Source organism: Lupinus angustifolius, chromosome LG10 (genome assembly GCF_001865875.1).
Source record: "Lupinus angustifolius cultivar Tanjil chromosome LG10, LupAngTanjil_v1.0, whole genome shotgun sequence".
Taxonomy (NCBI): Eukaryota; Viridiplantae; Streptophyta; class Magnoliopsida; order Fabales; family Fabaceae; genus Lupinus; species Lupinus angustifolius.
This window is the reverse complement of record NC_032018.1, coordinates 1,892,387-1,909,586: the sequence shown is the minus strand read 5'-3', so window position 1 is coordinate 1,909,586 and position 17,200 is coordinate 1,892,387. Positions and strand designations below refer to the sequence as shown.

Sequence of the window (17,200 nt, the reverse complement as noted above, 5' to 3'; positions counted from 1 at the left end):
TGAACTTGATTGAGGTACATGTAAGTGAAAGTTGCAATCTTGTAGAACTGTCAAATGATTATCATGCAAATCTCAGAACAAATTATATTTCACTACCTCACAGACATATAATAAGAGAGATCAAAGAGCAAATCATTCATAAAGAAACCATTATGGCATTGGACCAACATCAAAAATTGATAGCTATTACTATCATTTCACACTACAGAGCAAAATTATTAGCTATTATGCAAAAACCAAATCTAAACTAATAAAATACATGCATCACTATCTATCTATTATCAATATAAAACAATCTTTTGGAACATTAAATCGTGTTATTAAGAGAGTTTTTTTTAATAACTATATTGAAACAATATAATTTTATCAACTCAGGTCACACACTACATCAAAGAAGCAACCAAAGTAGTAAAGATTGTGTTTCCTCGGACAGATACAAGATCCTAGACATGAAATAGAAACATAGAACATTTTCTTTTTGTCCTATAGATTTCAACACGTGTTTGATTTTATCAGCCCAGAAAGAAGCTTTTGCCATAACAAATACAACTAATCAAAAGGATTATCATAAACACCATTAGATAGAAGCCCATATTACTAATACTATAGTCCATATAATTTTGGGGTCCTACAAAATTTAAAGCCTTATAGTGAACACAAACCTTAGTCCAGTAACACAAGGTACAACATTGAATAAGGTAAAAGATTTGTTATATGTTTGTTTTAAATTTTTATTTTATTTTTCAAAAGTCAATGCTCACCACATCTATGGTTTCCTTAAGATTTTTATAATCGAATAATGCTAAAAATCAATCAATAACACATAGATTTTGCTACAATAAAAATTAATTATAAAAACTTTCACTAATAAGAACATTACAAAAAAATGAGAATCAATAGAAAAATATATACTTATGATTGTGCTTGAAAATTAAAAAAATGCTAGGCAGAAGAAAGAGTTTGGATTTACCTTTTAGTCCTAAAGCACGTGCATGAAAAAAATTCAGAATGTGAAATCAAGCGTCCAATGTGTATGAATGGCTGAAAGAGAAGTTTGAGACCATTGTTGATGCAATTCTTCCTAGGAAGGAATTTGGCAGTCATGAATGAGATGTGTGATTTACCTTATTCTAATGCTCTTAAAACATTGAAGCTACTTTTGTTTTGTCAAATTACTTTACTATTTCCATTTTTTGTTCATTCAATTGTTTTATTTCAACACTGAATCTTTTTTGTGGAAAAAATGTATAATACTATAGCTACAAGACAATTTCCTAAGATGTCTAATCTGATCAATGATCACTAACAAATATAAACAATGTTTTTGAAAGAAAAAACATATAAAACCAAATACAAGATGCTGTATATTTTGGACTCTAATGGGTTGTGTATGCATATATGGTGATCAATGATCAGAAGTAATTTGACAGCAGAGGTCACTGATAACTGTTTCTACAAAAGTTACCAAATGAAACACTCTATCTGTGACTAGGTTTGCTCCCAGGTAGTTACATTTATAATAGCTCCATGTCTTTAGGTATGGTTATTTTCAATCTCAATTGTTTATTCATAATTTTCAGTAATCAAATTCAATTACTTATTCTTCAATAATGACTGGTTACTCAATCATGATAAGTTTCAATGCAAATAAAATATAGGCTCAAGATTACTAAAAAGAAAATATACGAGTGGTTAGTAATAATTAATAATGTTAACAATCCAATACAGTTTATATTTTAGGTTAGAGTTTTTATCGGTTCTAAATAGCTATTAATTAAAAAACACTCATGATTGTAGTATATTCAGTCTGATGAAAATATTTGAGTGGTTAATATAGGTATGAAGACAATTAATCATGTCAATATTCTCATACAATTTATATTTTAGCAGAGTTTTTATTGGTTCAAAATAAGCTTACTTTTGTTTATTAACAAAAAAGCTTATGTTTCCTTGGAATTATTCCATCTTTTTCATTGAATAACGCGGTGATTAAGGTGTAACATCAGTGAAGAAAATGTACCCAAAAAAACAGCATTTAAGAAAAGGACCAAATTGGCTCTTGCATGTTACAACTAGCCATAGCTAGATACCATTGGTTACCCCATGAATGCTGGAACATTTGTGATTATGATCGGTATAAACCAAAATGGCTCTTCTTTATTTGAAATGGCTATAAATTAAAATGACATCATTATGTGACCCCTGCAAGTTGAAATACTTTGTGATGAACATATGTTATACGCAATGCAAAAATAATTGGTGGAGCAACAGCATTTGATGTCACTATTTAAGGAATAGAGAAAATATTAGGTTTATGCAAGCTAGTTATTTGTTATTGGTTGGTACTTGGTACAAAGCTTTGAGATCTGGTATATGAGAGTAATATTATATTGATGTAATTCTCTCACTCCACTGGTCATGTTCACCTAAAATTACAAACCCTATTTGGACTTAGAAAAGGAAGAATATTACTTGTTTTATACGTGATTCAGAATGTAATTACGTGAATAATAAAGTACAGTTAGTTATAATAAAACAGTAAATACTGTATACAATGTTGTGTATGATAAATATGTATGTAATACATTATTAAACAAAATAAGGGAAGTGAAGTGATTGATCATTGTTTATTAAGAGCTAGAACCAAATTTAACAATGCTGACATGAACTATTTTTACACATGGCATCTTTGCACAATATTTTTTATTGCTTTCTTTGGTTATTATTTCTCCCTATCCCTTTAGAAATCAATGTTTTGTTTAATTTCTTTTCGGGAATAAGACTACATAATACGTACAAATTAAGTTTCAGAATGAAATAGAAGTGCTAGGAGACTAGAAAAACAGAAGTTTAAGTCCTTTAAACACTTGAAAGTTGAAACCCGTTGTAGCTATACCCTAAAATATATGCCTTTAATTATAAGCTTCAATTCCTTGACCATACACAATATAAACATATGAAGTACTGAACGTATTTCAATCTAACCACTCAGGTGCTTATAAGTAGTGATTCTATTAATTAGAATAGTGTTCACTTAAACCTTAAAGAAAAATGTGTATAGTAAGATAAAAGTTAACAGATTGCCCCTTAGAAATAAAAATATATATTGGAATACAATGTATTTAATATATCACAGTTAATGCTTGGAGTTTCCAATTCATAATTTCTATGTTTTGATTCATTTACGTATTGGATACATGTTATTTCAAATATTTCATATGCGATTCATTTACTTATATTATTACTCACCTTTTATATATTAACAATTTATTTAAAAGAAATATGATACATGATACACAACAAAACAAATTTGGTACATGATGCAGTACACAAAGATAAAATGAGAAACCAATAATTATGATCTTAACAAACTTGTATATTAAATAGTAGAACAAAAAAATCATAATAGTACAGGTGCATTTTTTTTGTTTGCCTATGAAGCCATGCCCTAATCCTTGGCCTTTTACATGATTGATGCATTACCTTATTCATCACATTTTTTACTAACCTTTCTTTCACATCTCAGAGCTTATCATTTTTCTATCTTGTTTAAGTAGACACTGAATTATTGATATGAGAACACTGACTCCTAAAAAAGGTTAACAGAAACAATAAGAGAGTACTAAATGACAAATTCACTTATAGTGAAACTGACCCTCTATGTTAACTAATATCAAGTGCCAATTCTTTCTTATCAATTATGTCATTAATGGTGCCCCTTGAAATGTACCCCAAAAAATGCCCTTGATTTGAACCCATAATAAATTCATGTAACAAGAATCTGATTTTCATTGAATGTAGGGAAAATATGAAGCATGGGATGTGGATACCAAAATTCAATGCCCTCTAGTGAGTAAATGTCCTTGATTGGATAATGTTGATGGGACTAGCTCATTCAAAAGTTTATCATAGTACCACATTTATTTCATTTAACTAACTCATTAAATCATTTCTTTATTTTTTTTATTCTGAGCTGAATGACTGAGAAGCTGAACCTTTTTCTGCTTCATTTATTTTTGGGATAGGTTGATAGATTAATTAAGAATTTAGCTACTTTAAACTAAGAAATATTTTTAGGGTCAGTTGATATGTTTAGTAAAAAATGAAAAGATGGAAAACACAAAATAAACAAAAGTTATAGAAGCAAATTGATTTTTAAAAGTCAAAAGTTTTAAGCTCATTTAAATTTTGTTTGATCATTCTTATTCCAATAACATTTTTCTCGTTTGAACTCTTTAAAGCTAACTAATAAATAGATGCTCCTATTATTGATCTATATAAACAATTTTATACCTTTTTATATAATTTACTATGTAATAATATACTTGTACACCATAAAAAATAGATTATATTAACATCAATTATTGAAATAATCTAATTTTCAGACACTAATAAACAATCTCATTCATATGAAGAAACACTCTGCTATAACTATTACACAATAATTTCTTCCTTCCGTATAAGGATGGCTTTGAATGCAAAGGCTCTATAGTCTAGGGTGTCAAAGTTATTATTTTTAATCTGAAATATGTCAGAAAATAATAATGATTTTTTGCAGGTGATTCATGCCTAAAATGGTGCAGTTATTCTTGATCTTGTAGACTACCATATATAGTAGCACTACTCTTTTACTTATATTTATTAGAGAGTGAGAGATATGATGATGAGAGAAAGTTTTAGGTTTGGCTTTTTCTTGTGTATTCAAAAGTTTCTAACTATATGACAAGTAACTATATGCAGAATCACTTGTGTGCTTGTGAAGCAAAATCTGGTTGTGTAGTGTAACACTATATAGGTTCTAGCTTGTTTTTTTGGAAATTGCTTAGCTCCTTTATATATAATTCCAGAAATCATTCCTTACCTCTAGTTTTGTTCAACATATCTTTCTCACAAACATTCATCATTTTGAGCTTTTGAAAAGAATGAAAGGAAGATTCTTCTGTTGTTTCCTATTAGCACTGCAAATAGTGAGTTTGGTTTCTGAAGCAAGTAGGCATTTTCCTCCTCCAGGTTAGTTAGTTAACCTACTTTTCCATTACTTGTTAAATACCTACTTTTCCTTTCAAATAAGTATTCATTATACTTCAGTTTTTGTGTTAGTCTATTGCCCCCACTAAAAAGGGGAAGGTATAGTGTTAACTTTAATTTAACAGTAATCAACTATTTGTAAATAATTTCATACTTCTAACCTATAAAACAGTATCACATAAAAATTCTTTGTATGTATACTCCTTTCACTTAAACATTGCTCTTAATAGTGACTCTTGCATAGGCATGCATGTCCCTATTTTCTTTAAAATGATTACTTTAATAATTATTGATTATTTGATTGGTTGTTGTGTCTTATAAGCTATTGTATCAATTCAACATTTATTCTGCTCTTAGACTTTAGACCCTCTCACTCTTCATCAGGCCCAGAGGAGGCACCAGCACCAAACTCATCACTATCATATACTAAAGAGTCACAAAAGGTGTTTTTTCTACCTTTCTATAAATTTTCAAGCTACCATTCTGTTTTAATTTTCCTTCTTTGTTAAAGGGCTCAATGGTCACAGAAGCTATGTCAGTGACAGAGAAAGAAGCATATGATAGAGGAGTAAACAGAATAGGGTCTAGTCCACCAAGCTGTGAGCACAAGTGTTATGGTTGTACTCCATGTGAAGCCATTCAAGTGCCTAGCACCAACAACATGCACATTAAATTAAGCCTTCAGTACACAAATTATGAGCCTGAGAGCTGGAAATGCAAGTGTGGTGTTTCCTTATACAGCCCTTGATTATTATTGTTCTTATCTATTGAATTGAATATAGTTCATCTGATTAACCTTGTATATCAGGTTCATACTATTTAATTATCCCCTTGTACAAAATTTCAAAATTCAAAGTACTTTAGTAAGTCATAGTTGTGACTTCAATTAGTGTCAAAATGCTAAATGGTACACTTATCTGTAAATGTTATTCTTCAACTTCTTGTGGTACCTATTTTTAAGTGGACAAATGTGGTGATTGTTTTAAACTTTGGGTACTTATTTAGTGACATTTTGTTTAGATAACTAATTTGATAATCAATGTATCTTTGAAGAATTAGATTGACGATTTACCCAAAAGGTGAGGGAATACCCTTGGTAGTACTAAATTTTTTTGACAATTTACCATATTATTTATAAAAAAATGACCAATGTGATAGCCATGGATTTATTTGAAGGACTAATTCATGGCATCATATCTTTAATGTAGCAAATTCACATTTCAGTCAACAACAAATTGTATGAAGCAGTATAGCCATTGAAAACCATAAATATTTAACACGCAACTCCTTATTACAGGGCTACCAAATTTCTTTCTCAGCAAAAGCTTTCTGCATTGAGCAGCCTACTAGAGTAGAGACATACATGATACAACATTCAAACATTTCAAAATGATGCAGTGAAACTTCAAAGTGAACTACTTGACAATACCTACTATTGTATCCACATAAAAAACCTACAACATCCAATAATTATAAGAGATTGCACTTCCTGTCGACATTAATCTTCCACTCCATCAACATCATCATCGTCTTCAAACTCCTCTTCCTCGTCAAATTTTTCCTCCTCTTGATCATCTGCATCATCAACTATGAAGCCTCCTAGTGTTTCATCATCGTCGTCTTCTTCTTCTTCTTCAACAGTTTCATTGACACTAGTAGCTTTCTTTGGTTTAGAATTTATGCTACCTTTAGTACCTCTGTTAGGTCCTTTACAGTCTTTTGACCTGGTCGAGTACCCTGGTCTTTTACCTTTCCTTACCTTCGCAACAATGTCCTTATCATCTTCACTTTCGCCGGTCCATTCATCATCTTCGACATTGTCCTTACCATTTTTTCTCTTTCTCTTCATTTCCCTTCTCTCCTTCCCATAATCCTCCTCATTGTCACTATCTTTAAGAGGTTCCTCAAGGAACCACTGCCAATTCTTCACATTCCTGATCATGCTCTTGGGATAGCGGTCAAATTCTTGTCCCATCAAAAGAAAACCAAACTCTGCATTTTCGAAGCCACAACATGAGAAACTCCAAAAAGATCCAAATAACATCACTACATATTCAAAAACAACTCATGCTTAAATGGGCACCAAAAATCAACTATTAGTGAATCAAGCTATCAATTATATCACTCAGAAGTGAATTATACTATTCTTGAAAATTGAAAGGTTATACTACAACACTTATAACTCCACTAATTTTTTTACAAGCTAAGTATATTTTAAATCATTAAAATTAGAAAATCATGTTCTGGTTTCTATTTGGTTCCCGTTTCAACCAGCAGAAAATTTCAAAACTTTGTTCCTTCCCTCCAGTTTTCAAGACAAAACAAAAAAAACTTGGTGCATAAGACAATTAAAAGTAACAATTCATAGTCATATTCCTTGGTGCATAAGAAGACAATTAAAAGTAATAATTCACAGTCATATACTCCTTATCTCTATCCGATTTCTATTCCTAACAGCACAAAAGTTCATTATTTTTTAACCAACCCTCCATTTTTTCAAGACAAAATAAAAATCCTGGAGCATATATATAACCGATAAAAGTAATAAGTCAGAACCATGGTCCTTATTTTCAGCACAAGCAACTGAGACCACATTAGAAATAAAATCCCAGAAAGCAACAAAATTGAAAAAACAGCCAAAACATGAATACAAACACAAAATTGGTGATGAAAAAAGAGGGTTTTAATAATACTATAGAAAAAGGAAACACCTTTAACAACGTCGATTCCAGAAACATCAATTTCATCATCATTCTCAGTACCCTCTTGAAGTTCAATTTTCTTCAAATTGAACCAAATGGGTACCTTCCCAGATAAACAAAAACGATCCCCGAATTGCAATTGACCCTTTTCAAATTTCCGGAAGATTCTAAGTGTTCCATCATTGTTGGTACTCAAAACCCAAATGGGGTTCTTCCCAATGACTTGGAATGAAACCCTAGATTCTGATTCTGAGTTGAATTGGAACAAAACGTGACGACGAGAAACGGTGCGGTCGTTGGTGTTGAAGCCATGATCTCGTCCAAAGAAGGATTTACCTTCTTCACCATTATCGGATCTCAATGTGAATGCGAATTTTGAACCATCTTCACCTTCTGCTTGCACTTGCAGCAACTCCATCATCTTCCACACCCATCTTTTGATTTCAGTGTTTAGTAAAGAAATACACTACGGCTACAAATGCATTTTTTTATTAAAAAAACGTTAAAGAATTTAATATTTGTGCCTTAAAATATCATCAATATTTGTTTAGGACACATAAAAATAGAATAATGTTTTTGGAAGTAATATATGTAATTACTTTTAATAATCAAATAATATTTATTATTTATTACGAACGAGTGTGAGGCCAAGTGATACATGTTTGATTTCTTTTAAGGAATGTTTCTGATTTGAGTCTTGCAGATAAAAAATATTCACTATAAAATTTAACCTCATGTACCTATAAATATTTTTGGCTTAAACATGATTGTCTCTACTACAATAATGATACCTATAATAAACAAAAAATATAACATTTAGTAAGAGAGCCAAATACAAAACAAATACATGTAGCAAAAACACAACATATTTGATAAATACATATATAATTACTTTTACGCCGGAGAGCTGGGAAAAATTATATTGTGGCCCATAATAAATGGAGTGAGATTCCTCTCAAAATAATGAAGATAAAAATAATATTTTCTTTCTTATTTTAAGAGTAAAATGGAAAAGGATATAAATATCAAATATATATTATTTTTTCTTTACTTTTTTATACTACTTCTTTTTTCATTCATACAGTCTCACTCTAGCAAGTGAGGCTAGTCTAGCCTTTTGAAAAGTATTGATAACTTAATTGTTCATTTAAATCATCCATTAAATTTGATTTAATTGTGCTAAAAATAAAATTTAACATGCATATACTATCAATACAAATATTTTTTATAATGTTAACAAACATTTACCATTAATTTGTTAGCCACTGTTTGATCTTAATGAAAAAATAATACAAATCAATCAATAATAAATGATGAGATGAGCATATATTTAAAATTATTAAAATATATATTTGTTTTGGCCATTCATTTACAATAGTAATTTTGAATAGGTAATAAAAGTGATCTGAGTATCTGTATATGGCGAATGAGTGTGTGATATTAATATTATCCAAAAGACAAAGACAGAGAGAAACCTAAAAATGCGTTCCTGCTTCTTCTCCTTGAAACTCCAGCATTCATCACTTTCTCTTCTCCCTTCTCACTTCTCAACATCAATGTTTTCTTTCAACCATCGCTTCTCTTCTCACTTCATTTCCAATTCCTTCTCTTCTTCTTCTTCTTCTTCACCTCAACCTCAAGGTATACATAATAATCCACACATTTCTTCATCTTCTAATCCACTTACTATATTACACTATTCCTCACCTTCTACTTTCTGTAATAATTTTAGTAATTCAAACTCCCTCACGTGTTGGCTTCTTGGGCCTCGGAATCATGGGTTCCCCTATGGCTCTTAATCTTATTCAATCTGGGTATCTTTCCTTTTTCTCTTTTCTTCCCTTCATATTAATTACTTCATTACATCCTATTCCATTCTCTTAACTATTTCTCTTCTAGAATTGATGTCACTGTTTGGAATAGAACCAAGACCAAGTGTGAACCTCTAATCAACTTAGGAGCCAAGTAAGTTCTTTCATACCCAACAATTTATGCACATAAAGAGAAGACTGAACTATATAGTTATTTATGCAGATATAAATCATCTCCTGAGGAAGTAGCTGCATCTTGTGATGTCACATTTGCCATGCTTGCTGATCCTCAAAGTGCTCTTGATGTTGCTGTTGGAAATCATGGAGCTGTAAATGGAATGGCTCCAGGAAAAGGGTCCTCTATTTAATTCAAAGTTTCTAACTTTTTCCATTATATTGCTCAAATTTACATATAACACATCTTCACTTATTTGCCAATTCATGGTGTATGTTGCGTTATGTATCCGACACTTGGATTCGTGAAGGATAAGAATCCCTAGAGTATCCAAGAAAATTAAAATAAAGATGAATATACCATACGTTTTCAACAAAAAATAGGATAAGATATGATACATTTTATCAATTTTATAAATTATTCTACTATATTTTCTAGTTTTGGAGGACAATGATTTACAATTTTCATTATATTTTATCAATTTTATGAATTATTCTACTATATTTTCGAGTTGTGTGTCGACATATCGGATACATATCATATCCGACACACGTATCTGTATCCGTGCTTCATAGATCCTTTGCATAATGGTAAACTTAATACCTTGTATGTTTTCAGATATGTGGATGTTTCAACAGTTGATGGGGAAACTTCTAAATTGATTAGTGGGAACATAAAATCCACTGGTGCATTATTTTTGGAGGTGCAGTTGGTTACAATCTATGTTTCCATTATCTATGGCATGGCACATACAGGGCGCTTTGTAATTAGGATATGCATTATTTCATTGCATGCTTTAGTGAGATCGATTGATGGACGATGTAAGCCGTTTCCGTGTACTCACAGGCTCCAGTCTCAGGTTCCAAAAAGCCAGCAGAAGATGGGCAATTGATATTTCTTACAGCAGGTGAATATTCTTCTTCATGTTATCTAACTTGTTCAATTATTCAGTGATGTATCATGTTAGTCATAACATGGTCAGTGCATTTAGACTGTATGTCACAACAAAGTAATGAGACTTATAGTTACAACAACTGAAGCAGTGTATTTAATATTTCAGGTGACAGAGATCTTTATGAATCTGTTTCTCCTTTCTTGGACATCATGGGGAAGGTATACATATAGTCGAAAAATTCCCCGATCTTTCTAGCAAAGCAAACAAATTACTTCATAGGTATGCTTTATGTTTCTATGCAGTCTAAATTTTACCTTGGGGATGTTGGAAATGGAGCTGCAATGAAACTCATTGTCAACATGATCATGGGCAGGTTTTTTCACAATTTGTCTCCTGCTATTTACTGCCATTTTTCTTAGGCTAATGGTTCCGGTGACACTATTTTTCTATATTTTCGGATGGTCCATAGTATGATGGCATCTTTTTCTGAAGGCTTAGTTCTCAGTGAGAAAGTTGGACTGGATCCAAATGTACTAGTGCAGGTATTTACTAGTCCATGAAATAATTACCACCTATCCACCTATGAAGTCTTTCATCTATCACTCTGGGCTTCAGTTAGTTTGGTTTTTTTGAGAAATATCATTGGCTTAATGGCTTCTACCGATAATGGGATTCATCATTCTACAGAGAACTATTATTATCAACTCCATGTGGATAGATGGATATTAACTATTAACATGCCAAAGAGAAATCATAGTGCAATAAATTTAGTTCCACTTCCACACTTGTGTCTCCCTGGTTATACTAGCTTATATTCACCGTATTCCTACTAATAGCAGAACTTATCGCTGATTATCTGTCTCTATGTCATGTTAAGATCCACATTCTTTCCCATGAAGTGAATATAACATTCTGTAGAACCCTTACAAAATGGGAATTTTGCAGGTAGTTTCACAGGGTGCCATTAATGCTCCAATGTACTCAATGAAAGGCTCACCCATGATACAGTCACTTTACCCAACTGCATTCCCCTTGAAGCATCAGCAGAAGGTGTGTGAATGAACATTCCTTGTTTGCTAACTCTTCCGATGTGACTGCTATATTTGCGCTTACACAAAATTAATGGTTACAGGATCTAAGACTCGCCTTGGGGTTAGCGGAGTCTGTTTCCCAACCTACTCCAATTGCAGCAGCTGCTAATGAGTTATATAAAGTTGCAAAGGCACATGGACTTGGTGATCAGGACTTCTCAGCTGTGATTGAATCATTGAAATCCAGATTTCAGCACTCAGATGACCAGTGATATTGTCATTTTATGAGAGACAGATTCAAGTTGAAAATGGTATTTAAGCTAGGCTACTTGGATCAAGTTGATGTACATTGTGGAGCTAATCATTTTAAATACATTCCTGAATTGCATTATATATTTCCAACAGAGTAAATTTTTCATTGAAAAAGATTTATAAACAATATTCTGTGTAGAAGTCCTCCTCAAGATTAATTTGTTGGGATTTTTGTTTCATATACCCACTTTCTGTTGATATATTTCCCTCTCTATTTTCGGTCATAACAAATTCAGCCTCAGAATATCGTAATGCATGAGTGAGAATAAGGCTTGATTGTTTAGGTTCTCAACAGGATTAAAATGGCGTACTCCCGAGCAGTTAGTTAAAACGGAGTTGAGATGTTTCACTTGTCCTATAAGTTTCATTATTTGAACATGGAATGAAAGTCATTATATTCTCTGTTACTCTTTATATATATATACAACTCGGCTTTCAAACTTCAAATGTAAAAGTAAAACCCATGATCATGATTGTTGGTGTAACTAACTGATTAGCATTATCCTTATCGGTTAGTTACTATATGAACCTGATGCAAATAGCTTTACCGTGTTATGGTTGAATGGATGTCGATGTATTACTACTCACCAATTAAGATATTGGAACGAGTGGGGTGGGTGAATGAATTGTGAGTAAGGATCTGAGGTAAATGACACATAATAACACGTAAAAAATAATATGTAATAATACTTTTATTTTTTTTGTTTATCATAAAATCATATTTTTGCTATTGAAAATATGGAGAGGATCCTTATTCATGAGTTGTGGAAAAAAAGAAGAAAGGAAATAAGGATGCAAATAAGTTTAATATATATCTACTATTATCTTAAAGTTTTTTAGAATATATTCATTTGATTTATTTCTATTATTTTTATTTAATATTCGATGCATATAAATTATGAGTAGTATGTTTAGAATATAGTCTTTGTACATATATTTTTTGGTACTACTAATTGTATTATCTCACTCTTTTTGTGTAGGAAACTAATTTCTATTGGAGTTCGTGACTGCCCCTCTCAATAAATGTCGCTTATAGAAATTGAACTTTTAATCTTAGGATTTAATAAGTCTTACATCACTAGACTAACGTCTTGCCGATATTATCCGTACATATGAAATTGTTGAAAAATAAAATTGGGGTTTATTTAAAAATAAGGACGTGGGTGCAAAAAATTCGTTGGAAAAAGCCCAAGGTTAAGGGTCCACGTCCAACCGACACCAGCACATCCTGAGTGGCGTATAGGCCCGTGTTTCTCACGCTCTTCCTCCCGCACGTGTAAACAATCTCCACATGATAGAATAGATAGATAGAGAGAGTTCAAAATTGTTATGATCCTTCCTTCATTCATTGTAATCTAACTTTTCTTCATCTTTCACCTCAACATGTCCGATCAAAACGCCGATCTCCCTGCTGCCGCCGCCGGTAATTCTATTTCCGATCACTCTTTTATATTTTTCAATTCCTCAAACAAAAACTCCTTATTAATTATCTTATCACTTCAAACTCTAAATTTATCAACTATTAATTAGCGTGTGGAACAAGGATATAATTTGAAATTATTATTTGATTGATTGAAAAAACTAGGTCTTAATTGTTTTCTTGTTGCAGCTCTTAGCGCTGAGGATCGTGCTGGTCTCGTCAATGCACTTAAGGTAACCTTATCATTCAATGATAACCTTATCATTCATTCATAGAAAGAATTTAATGGTTAAATATGATTAAGGACCTTTTCTTAGTAATCAATAACTTATATTACGATAACATGTCCGAACGGCAATGAGCTCTGTTCTATTTTATCAAGGTCTCGGGTTCGAGACCTGTGGATAAAATAAATTACTTCCGTGAGAGTTTTGCTAACTTTTGAATGAGTGATCCTGTCTCAAGTCCGGTCAGTCAGGTCCAATCTGATTTTCGGATGTGGAATGTGGAATGTAATGGAAAAAAGTAGCTTAATTATGATAGCTTTTCAAAATCTAAAGCTTAATTCAATGGTAAAATATGATTAAGCACCTTTAGTGGTGACTAGTGAACCTGTTTCAAAATGTCGAAAGGGATGATTTATTTGTCAATTAATAATGATGATTACAGAAGTGTTGACTTGCTAAAACGGATGCTTCAGTTTTAATTTCCGTGATTTTGTGATAGGATTTTTTGTGTAATGTGTGCTGTGTATCCAGGATAAGCTTCAGCTCTTGGCTGGGCAGCATGTCGATGTCCTGGAGACATTGTCACCCAAAGTTCGGCAACGCGTGGAGGTTCTCAGAGATCTTCAGGTTTGATGCTTCTCTCATCTATTGGGCTGTCGTTGTACCCACATGTTTTCTTGTGAGTGATATTTGTTATTATTTATTTCCACTATGATATGGATACTTGAGTTGTTTGCTCACTAAAATTCTTCAATTTCATCAATGTTGCTCACATAGCCTTTCTTTCCTCAATTTTGAATTTTGATCCATGAGTTGGAATTGTGTCAACTTGAACTCTGCTAGAAATTTTGGACTTTTGGTCTAGGTTGTTTTTTAATCTTGAAGAAGAATCAGAGGAGTACTGAGGTGTATAGCATTTGTTTAGTAGTAACTCTTAACTAAGGATACGTCTTACGATTGCTTGCGAAGAATAATGTACTTGCTTCTGTGTGTTAAATATTCAGTAGTAGTTGTGATTATTTTCTATTTGATGTAGAAAGTCTGCTTCCTTCAGCTTCATGAAAGAAGTTTCAATTTTTCATCACGAAAGCAACATAAATGAAAATCTGTTTTGCTTTTCAATTTTCAGGGCCAACATGATGAGTTGGAGACTAAGTTTTTAGAGGAGCGTGCAGAGTTGGAAGCTAAATACCAGAAGCTTTACGAACCACTTTACACAAAGGTGTGCATGTCAGTTAATGGTTGTAAGCTGAGTTTTGTTTGTTTGTTTGTCAGATAGATTTCTTTAATTTATGATATTTCTTGCTCGAAAAGATTTTTAATTTCCTTACTATGATGTACTGCCTAACTTCCTGGCAGAACTACTCTCCGTTTCTAAATGATAACTAATTTTATGGTGGTTATAGAGGTATGAGATTGTCAACGGCGTGGTTGAGGTTGAAGGAATTACAGATGAAGCAGTACCAGATGAAGAAAACAGCACAACAGAAGGTGAATGACTTCACTTTTGTTTACTAATGTTTTCATGTACGTTCTCCTTTCATACTATTTTGGCTATTTTGTAACTCAGAGAAAGGAGTACCTAACTTCTGGCTGACTGCAATGAAGAGTAATGAAACGCTGGTTGAGGAGGTAGTGAAATTTACATTTTTATTCTACTGTTTCCATATGTTAAAGTGATTGCAGGAGAATAATCTCTCTCTCTCTCTCTCTCTCTCTCTCTCTCTCTCTCTCGCTTTTGTGTATGTACTACAAGATCACTGAACGTGATGAGGGGGCCCTCAAGTATCTTAAAGATATCAAGTGGTGTAGAATTCAAAATCCTAAGGGATTCAAGCTGGAGTTCTTTTTTGATACTAATCCCTATTTCAAAAATTCTGTGCTAACAAAAACTTATCACATGATTGACGATGATGACCCTATATTAGAGAAAGCAATAGGGTAAGCAATATATGTTAAAATCTGTCTAGATTTGTATTCATGTTCATTTTATGCATATTTCCTCTTATTTTTACTGATTTGTTTTCAATGTTGTAGAACGGAGATTGAGTGGTACCCAGGAAAGTGCTTAACACAAAAGATTCTCAAGAAGAAGCCAAAGAAAGGATCAAAGAATGCTAAACCCATCACGAAAACTGAAAAATGTGAAAGTTTCTTCAACTTTTTCACCCCTCCCCAAGTCCCTGAGGATGATGATGATGATGATGAAATTGATGATGATGCTGTATGTCTCTAATTTATATCTATCAATTGAAAAGTAGTAAAATGATTATTACTGACTGGTTGCTTTGATGCTTGCATGGATAGGTTGAAGAGCTCCAGAATTTGATGGAACAGGATTATGACATTGGGTAAGTGGCTGGTGAATACCGAGCAGTATATTATATTCTTTGGATACGTGAATTTACTTTTTAACTTGTTTACACATAACATAAATTTTTGGAACTTGTAATGTGGTTTGCATGTTGATAACAAAACTCTTTATACTGCATGGCTTTTTGAATTCATTTCACTAAAACTAAAGTTGCTTTGTGAGTATCATTGTTGTGATCTAATAAGTCATAAAAGATCAGAACATAGCAAATATTGACCTTGAAAGAAAATGCTGGCATTTGCAAATCTGGTGACTATAGTTGTCACCAGATGACTGTTTAGGGTGTAGTTGTACTATTGTTTTTGCATTGTGAGATGTATTTACATTGATGTGCATGTGCAGTTCAACAATCCGGGACAAAATCATTCCTCATGCTGTGTCATGGTTCACGGGCGAGGCTGCACAGAGTGATCTTGAGGAAATAGAAGGGGGTGATGATGATGAAGAGGACATTGATGATGATGACGATGAGGATGAGGAAGATGACGAGGATGATGAGGAAGAAGAAGGGAAGAGCCAGAATAAGGTATGGATATGGACTCCAATATTTGGCATATACTTTTTAACAATCAATATTATTGCTATATACAATATTTTATTGGTCGGAACTGCAGGGAGGTGGCAAGGCCCAACATGGTAAAGGTCAGCCAACTGAGCGCCCTCCTGAATGCAAGCAGCAGTAGTTTTTGTGTGCAACAATGGACCTGGATAAGTTGGTCTTACTGGAGTAATCATTTGGAGCCTCTGGCTTATTTCAGTCATGAATTGCAATTTAAAATTACTATTGTCTGGTTTGGTTTATCATTTGGGGTCTTTGCTTGGGTTTCCTGATTCCTATGGAGTTGCCCTGTGATATGGGATTCTATTTCTTCCATTTTTTCTTCAAGTGATGAGTATATTTGCGTTGTTATCCATAATTGTATATGACACTGTAAATATATGCTTACAGTGCTCCCCCTATTCTACCTAAGTATTCAAATTTTAATCAGTCTGTGTTTGGGTAAAACCTCAGATCATGGTGTTTGAATGAGGAATCATGTAATGTAATTGGAGGAAGTTCCTAAGTTTACCCAGAAAGAACAAATTAAGCAAGCAGTTGCACGGTGCTGTTTATTGTTCCATACAATATTGGTATTCAAAATTTGTTAATTTATCTTTGGGTAAAAACTTGGAACTTGGTGTTTGAGTAGGAATCATTCAACACATTATTCAAATTAAGCTGGCA

At 32.6% G+C, this 17,200-nt stretch overlaps 4 protein-coding genes across 7 annotated transcripts; 3 read left to right on the top strand and 1 right to left on the bottom strand.

The window, feature by feature from the left end:
• LOC109357911 (EPIDERMAL PATTERNING FACTOR-like protein 6) lies at positions 3-5,989 on the top strand. The gene is made up of 4 exons (XM_019601965.1): positions 3-14; positions 4,709-5,010; positions 5,386-5,471; positions 5,540-5,989. The coding sequence occupies exons 2-4, from the start codon at positions 4,923-4,925 to the stop codon at positions 5,774-5,776; spliced, it is 411 nt and encodes a 136-aa protein (XP_019457510.1). The 5' UTR covers positions 3-14; positions 4,709-4,922; the 3' UTR covers positions 5,777-5,989.
• Positions 6,268-8,211, bottom strand: LOC109358534. Its single transcript, XM_019602827.1, has 2 exons — positions 7,740-8,211; positions 6,268-7,020 (listed from the first exon to the last, which is right to left on the bottom strand). The coding sequence occupies exons 1-2, from the start codon at positions 8,149-8,151 to the stop codon at positions 6,527-6,529; spliced, it is 906 nt and encodes a 301-aa protein (XP_019458372.1). The 5' UTR covers positions 8,152-8,211; the 3' UTR covers positions 6,268-6,526.
• LOC109358533 (glyoxylate/succinic semialdehyde reductase 2, chloroplastic) lies at positions 9,173-12,137 on the top strand. Of its 4 annotated transcripts, none has more exons than XM_019602824.1 (12): positions 9,174-9,371; positions 9,463-9,544; positions 9,630-9,695; positions 9,765-9,896; positions 10,335-10,419; positions 10,563-10,623; positions 10,777-10,829; positions 10,914-10,984; positions 11,081-11,153; positions 11,557-11,661; positions 11,744-11,918; positions 11,949-12,137. In XM_019602824.1, the coding sequence occupies exons 1-11, from the start codon at positions 9,212-9,214 to the stop codon at positions 11,912-11,914; spliced, it is 1,059 nt and encodes a 352-aa protein (XP_019458369.1). In that variant the 5' UTR covers positions 9,174-9,211; the 3' UTR covers positions 11,915-11,918; positions 11,949-12,137. The 4 variants fall into 4 exon arrangements, with proteins under 4 accessions (XP_019458371.1, XP_019458369.1, XP_019458370.1 ...); XM_019602825.1 differs by having other exon boundaries at positions 11,744-11,944; positions 11,982-12,137; XM_019602823.1 differs by having other exon boundaries at positions 11,744-12,137.
• Positions 13,137-16,960, top strand: LOC109358532 (nucleosome assembly protein 1;4). Its single transcript, XM_019602822.1, has 11 exons — positions 13,137-13,377; positions 13,564-13,607; positions 14,133-14,228; positions 14,731-14,823; positions 15,008-15,092; positions 15,172-15,233; positions 15,358-15,542; positions 15,639-15,825; positions 15,909-15,952; positions 16,318-16,501; positions 16,590-16,960. Exons 1-11 carry the CDS (start codon positions 13,338-13,340, stop codon positions 16,656-16,658), a joined length of 1,089 nt encoding a protein of 362 aa, XP_019458367.1. The 5' UTR covers positions 13,137-13,337; the 3' UTR covers positions 16,659-16,960.

Coding starts and splice junctions, on each gene's coding strand:
- LOC109357911 (XM_019601965.1), top strand. CDS start 4,923: ATGAAAGGAAGATTCTTCTGTTGTTTCCTATTAGCACTGCAAATAGTG. Junction 5,011..5,385: donor TAGGCATTTTCCTCCTCCAG/GTTAGTTAGTTA, acceptor TTCTGCTCTTAG/ACTTTAGACCCTCTCACTCT. Junction 5,472..5,539: donor ATACTAAAGAGTCACAAAAG/GTGTTTTTTCTA, acceptor TCTTTGTTAAAG/GGCTCAATGGTCACAGAAGC.
- LOC109358534 (XM_019602827.1), bottom strand. CDS start 8,151: ATGATGGAGTTGCTGCAAGTGCAAGCAGAAGGTGAAGATGGTTCAAAA. Junction 7,021..7,739: donor TGGAATCGACGTTGTTAAAG/GTGTTTCCTTTT, acceptor TCGAAAATGCAG/AGTTTGGTTTTCTTTTGATG.
- LOC109358533 (XM_019602824.1), top strand. CDS start 9,212: ATGCGTTCCTGCTTCTTCTCCTTGAAACTCCAGCATTCATCACTTTCT. Junction 9,545..9,629: donor CTTAATCTTATTCAATCTGG/GTATCTTTCCTT, acceptor TTTCTCTTCTAG/AATTGATGTCACTGTTTGGA. Junction 11,154..11,556: donor ATCCAAATGTACTAGTGCAG/GTATTTACTAGT, acceptor GGAATTTTGCAG/GTAGTTTCACAGGGTGCCAT.
- LOC109358532 (XM_019602822.1), top strand. CDS start 13,338: ATGTCCGATCAAAACGCCGATCTCCCTGCTGCCGCCGCCG. Junction 14,824..15,007: donor ACGAACCACTTTACACAAAG/GTGTGCATGTCA, acceptor TGGTGGTTATAG/AGGTATGAGATTGTCAACGG. Junction 16,502..16,589: donor AAGGGAAGAGCCAGAATAAG/GTATGGATATGG, acceptor TCGGAACTGCAG/GGAGGTGGCAAGGCCCAACA.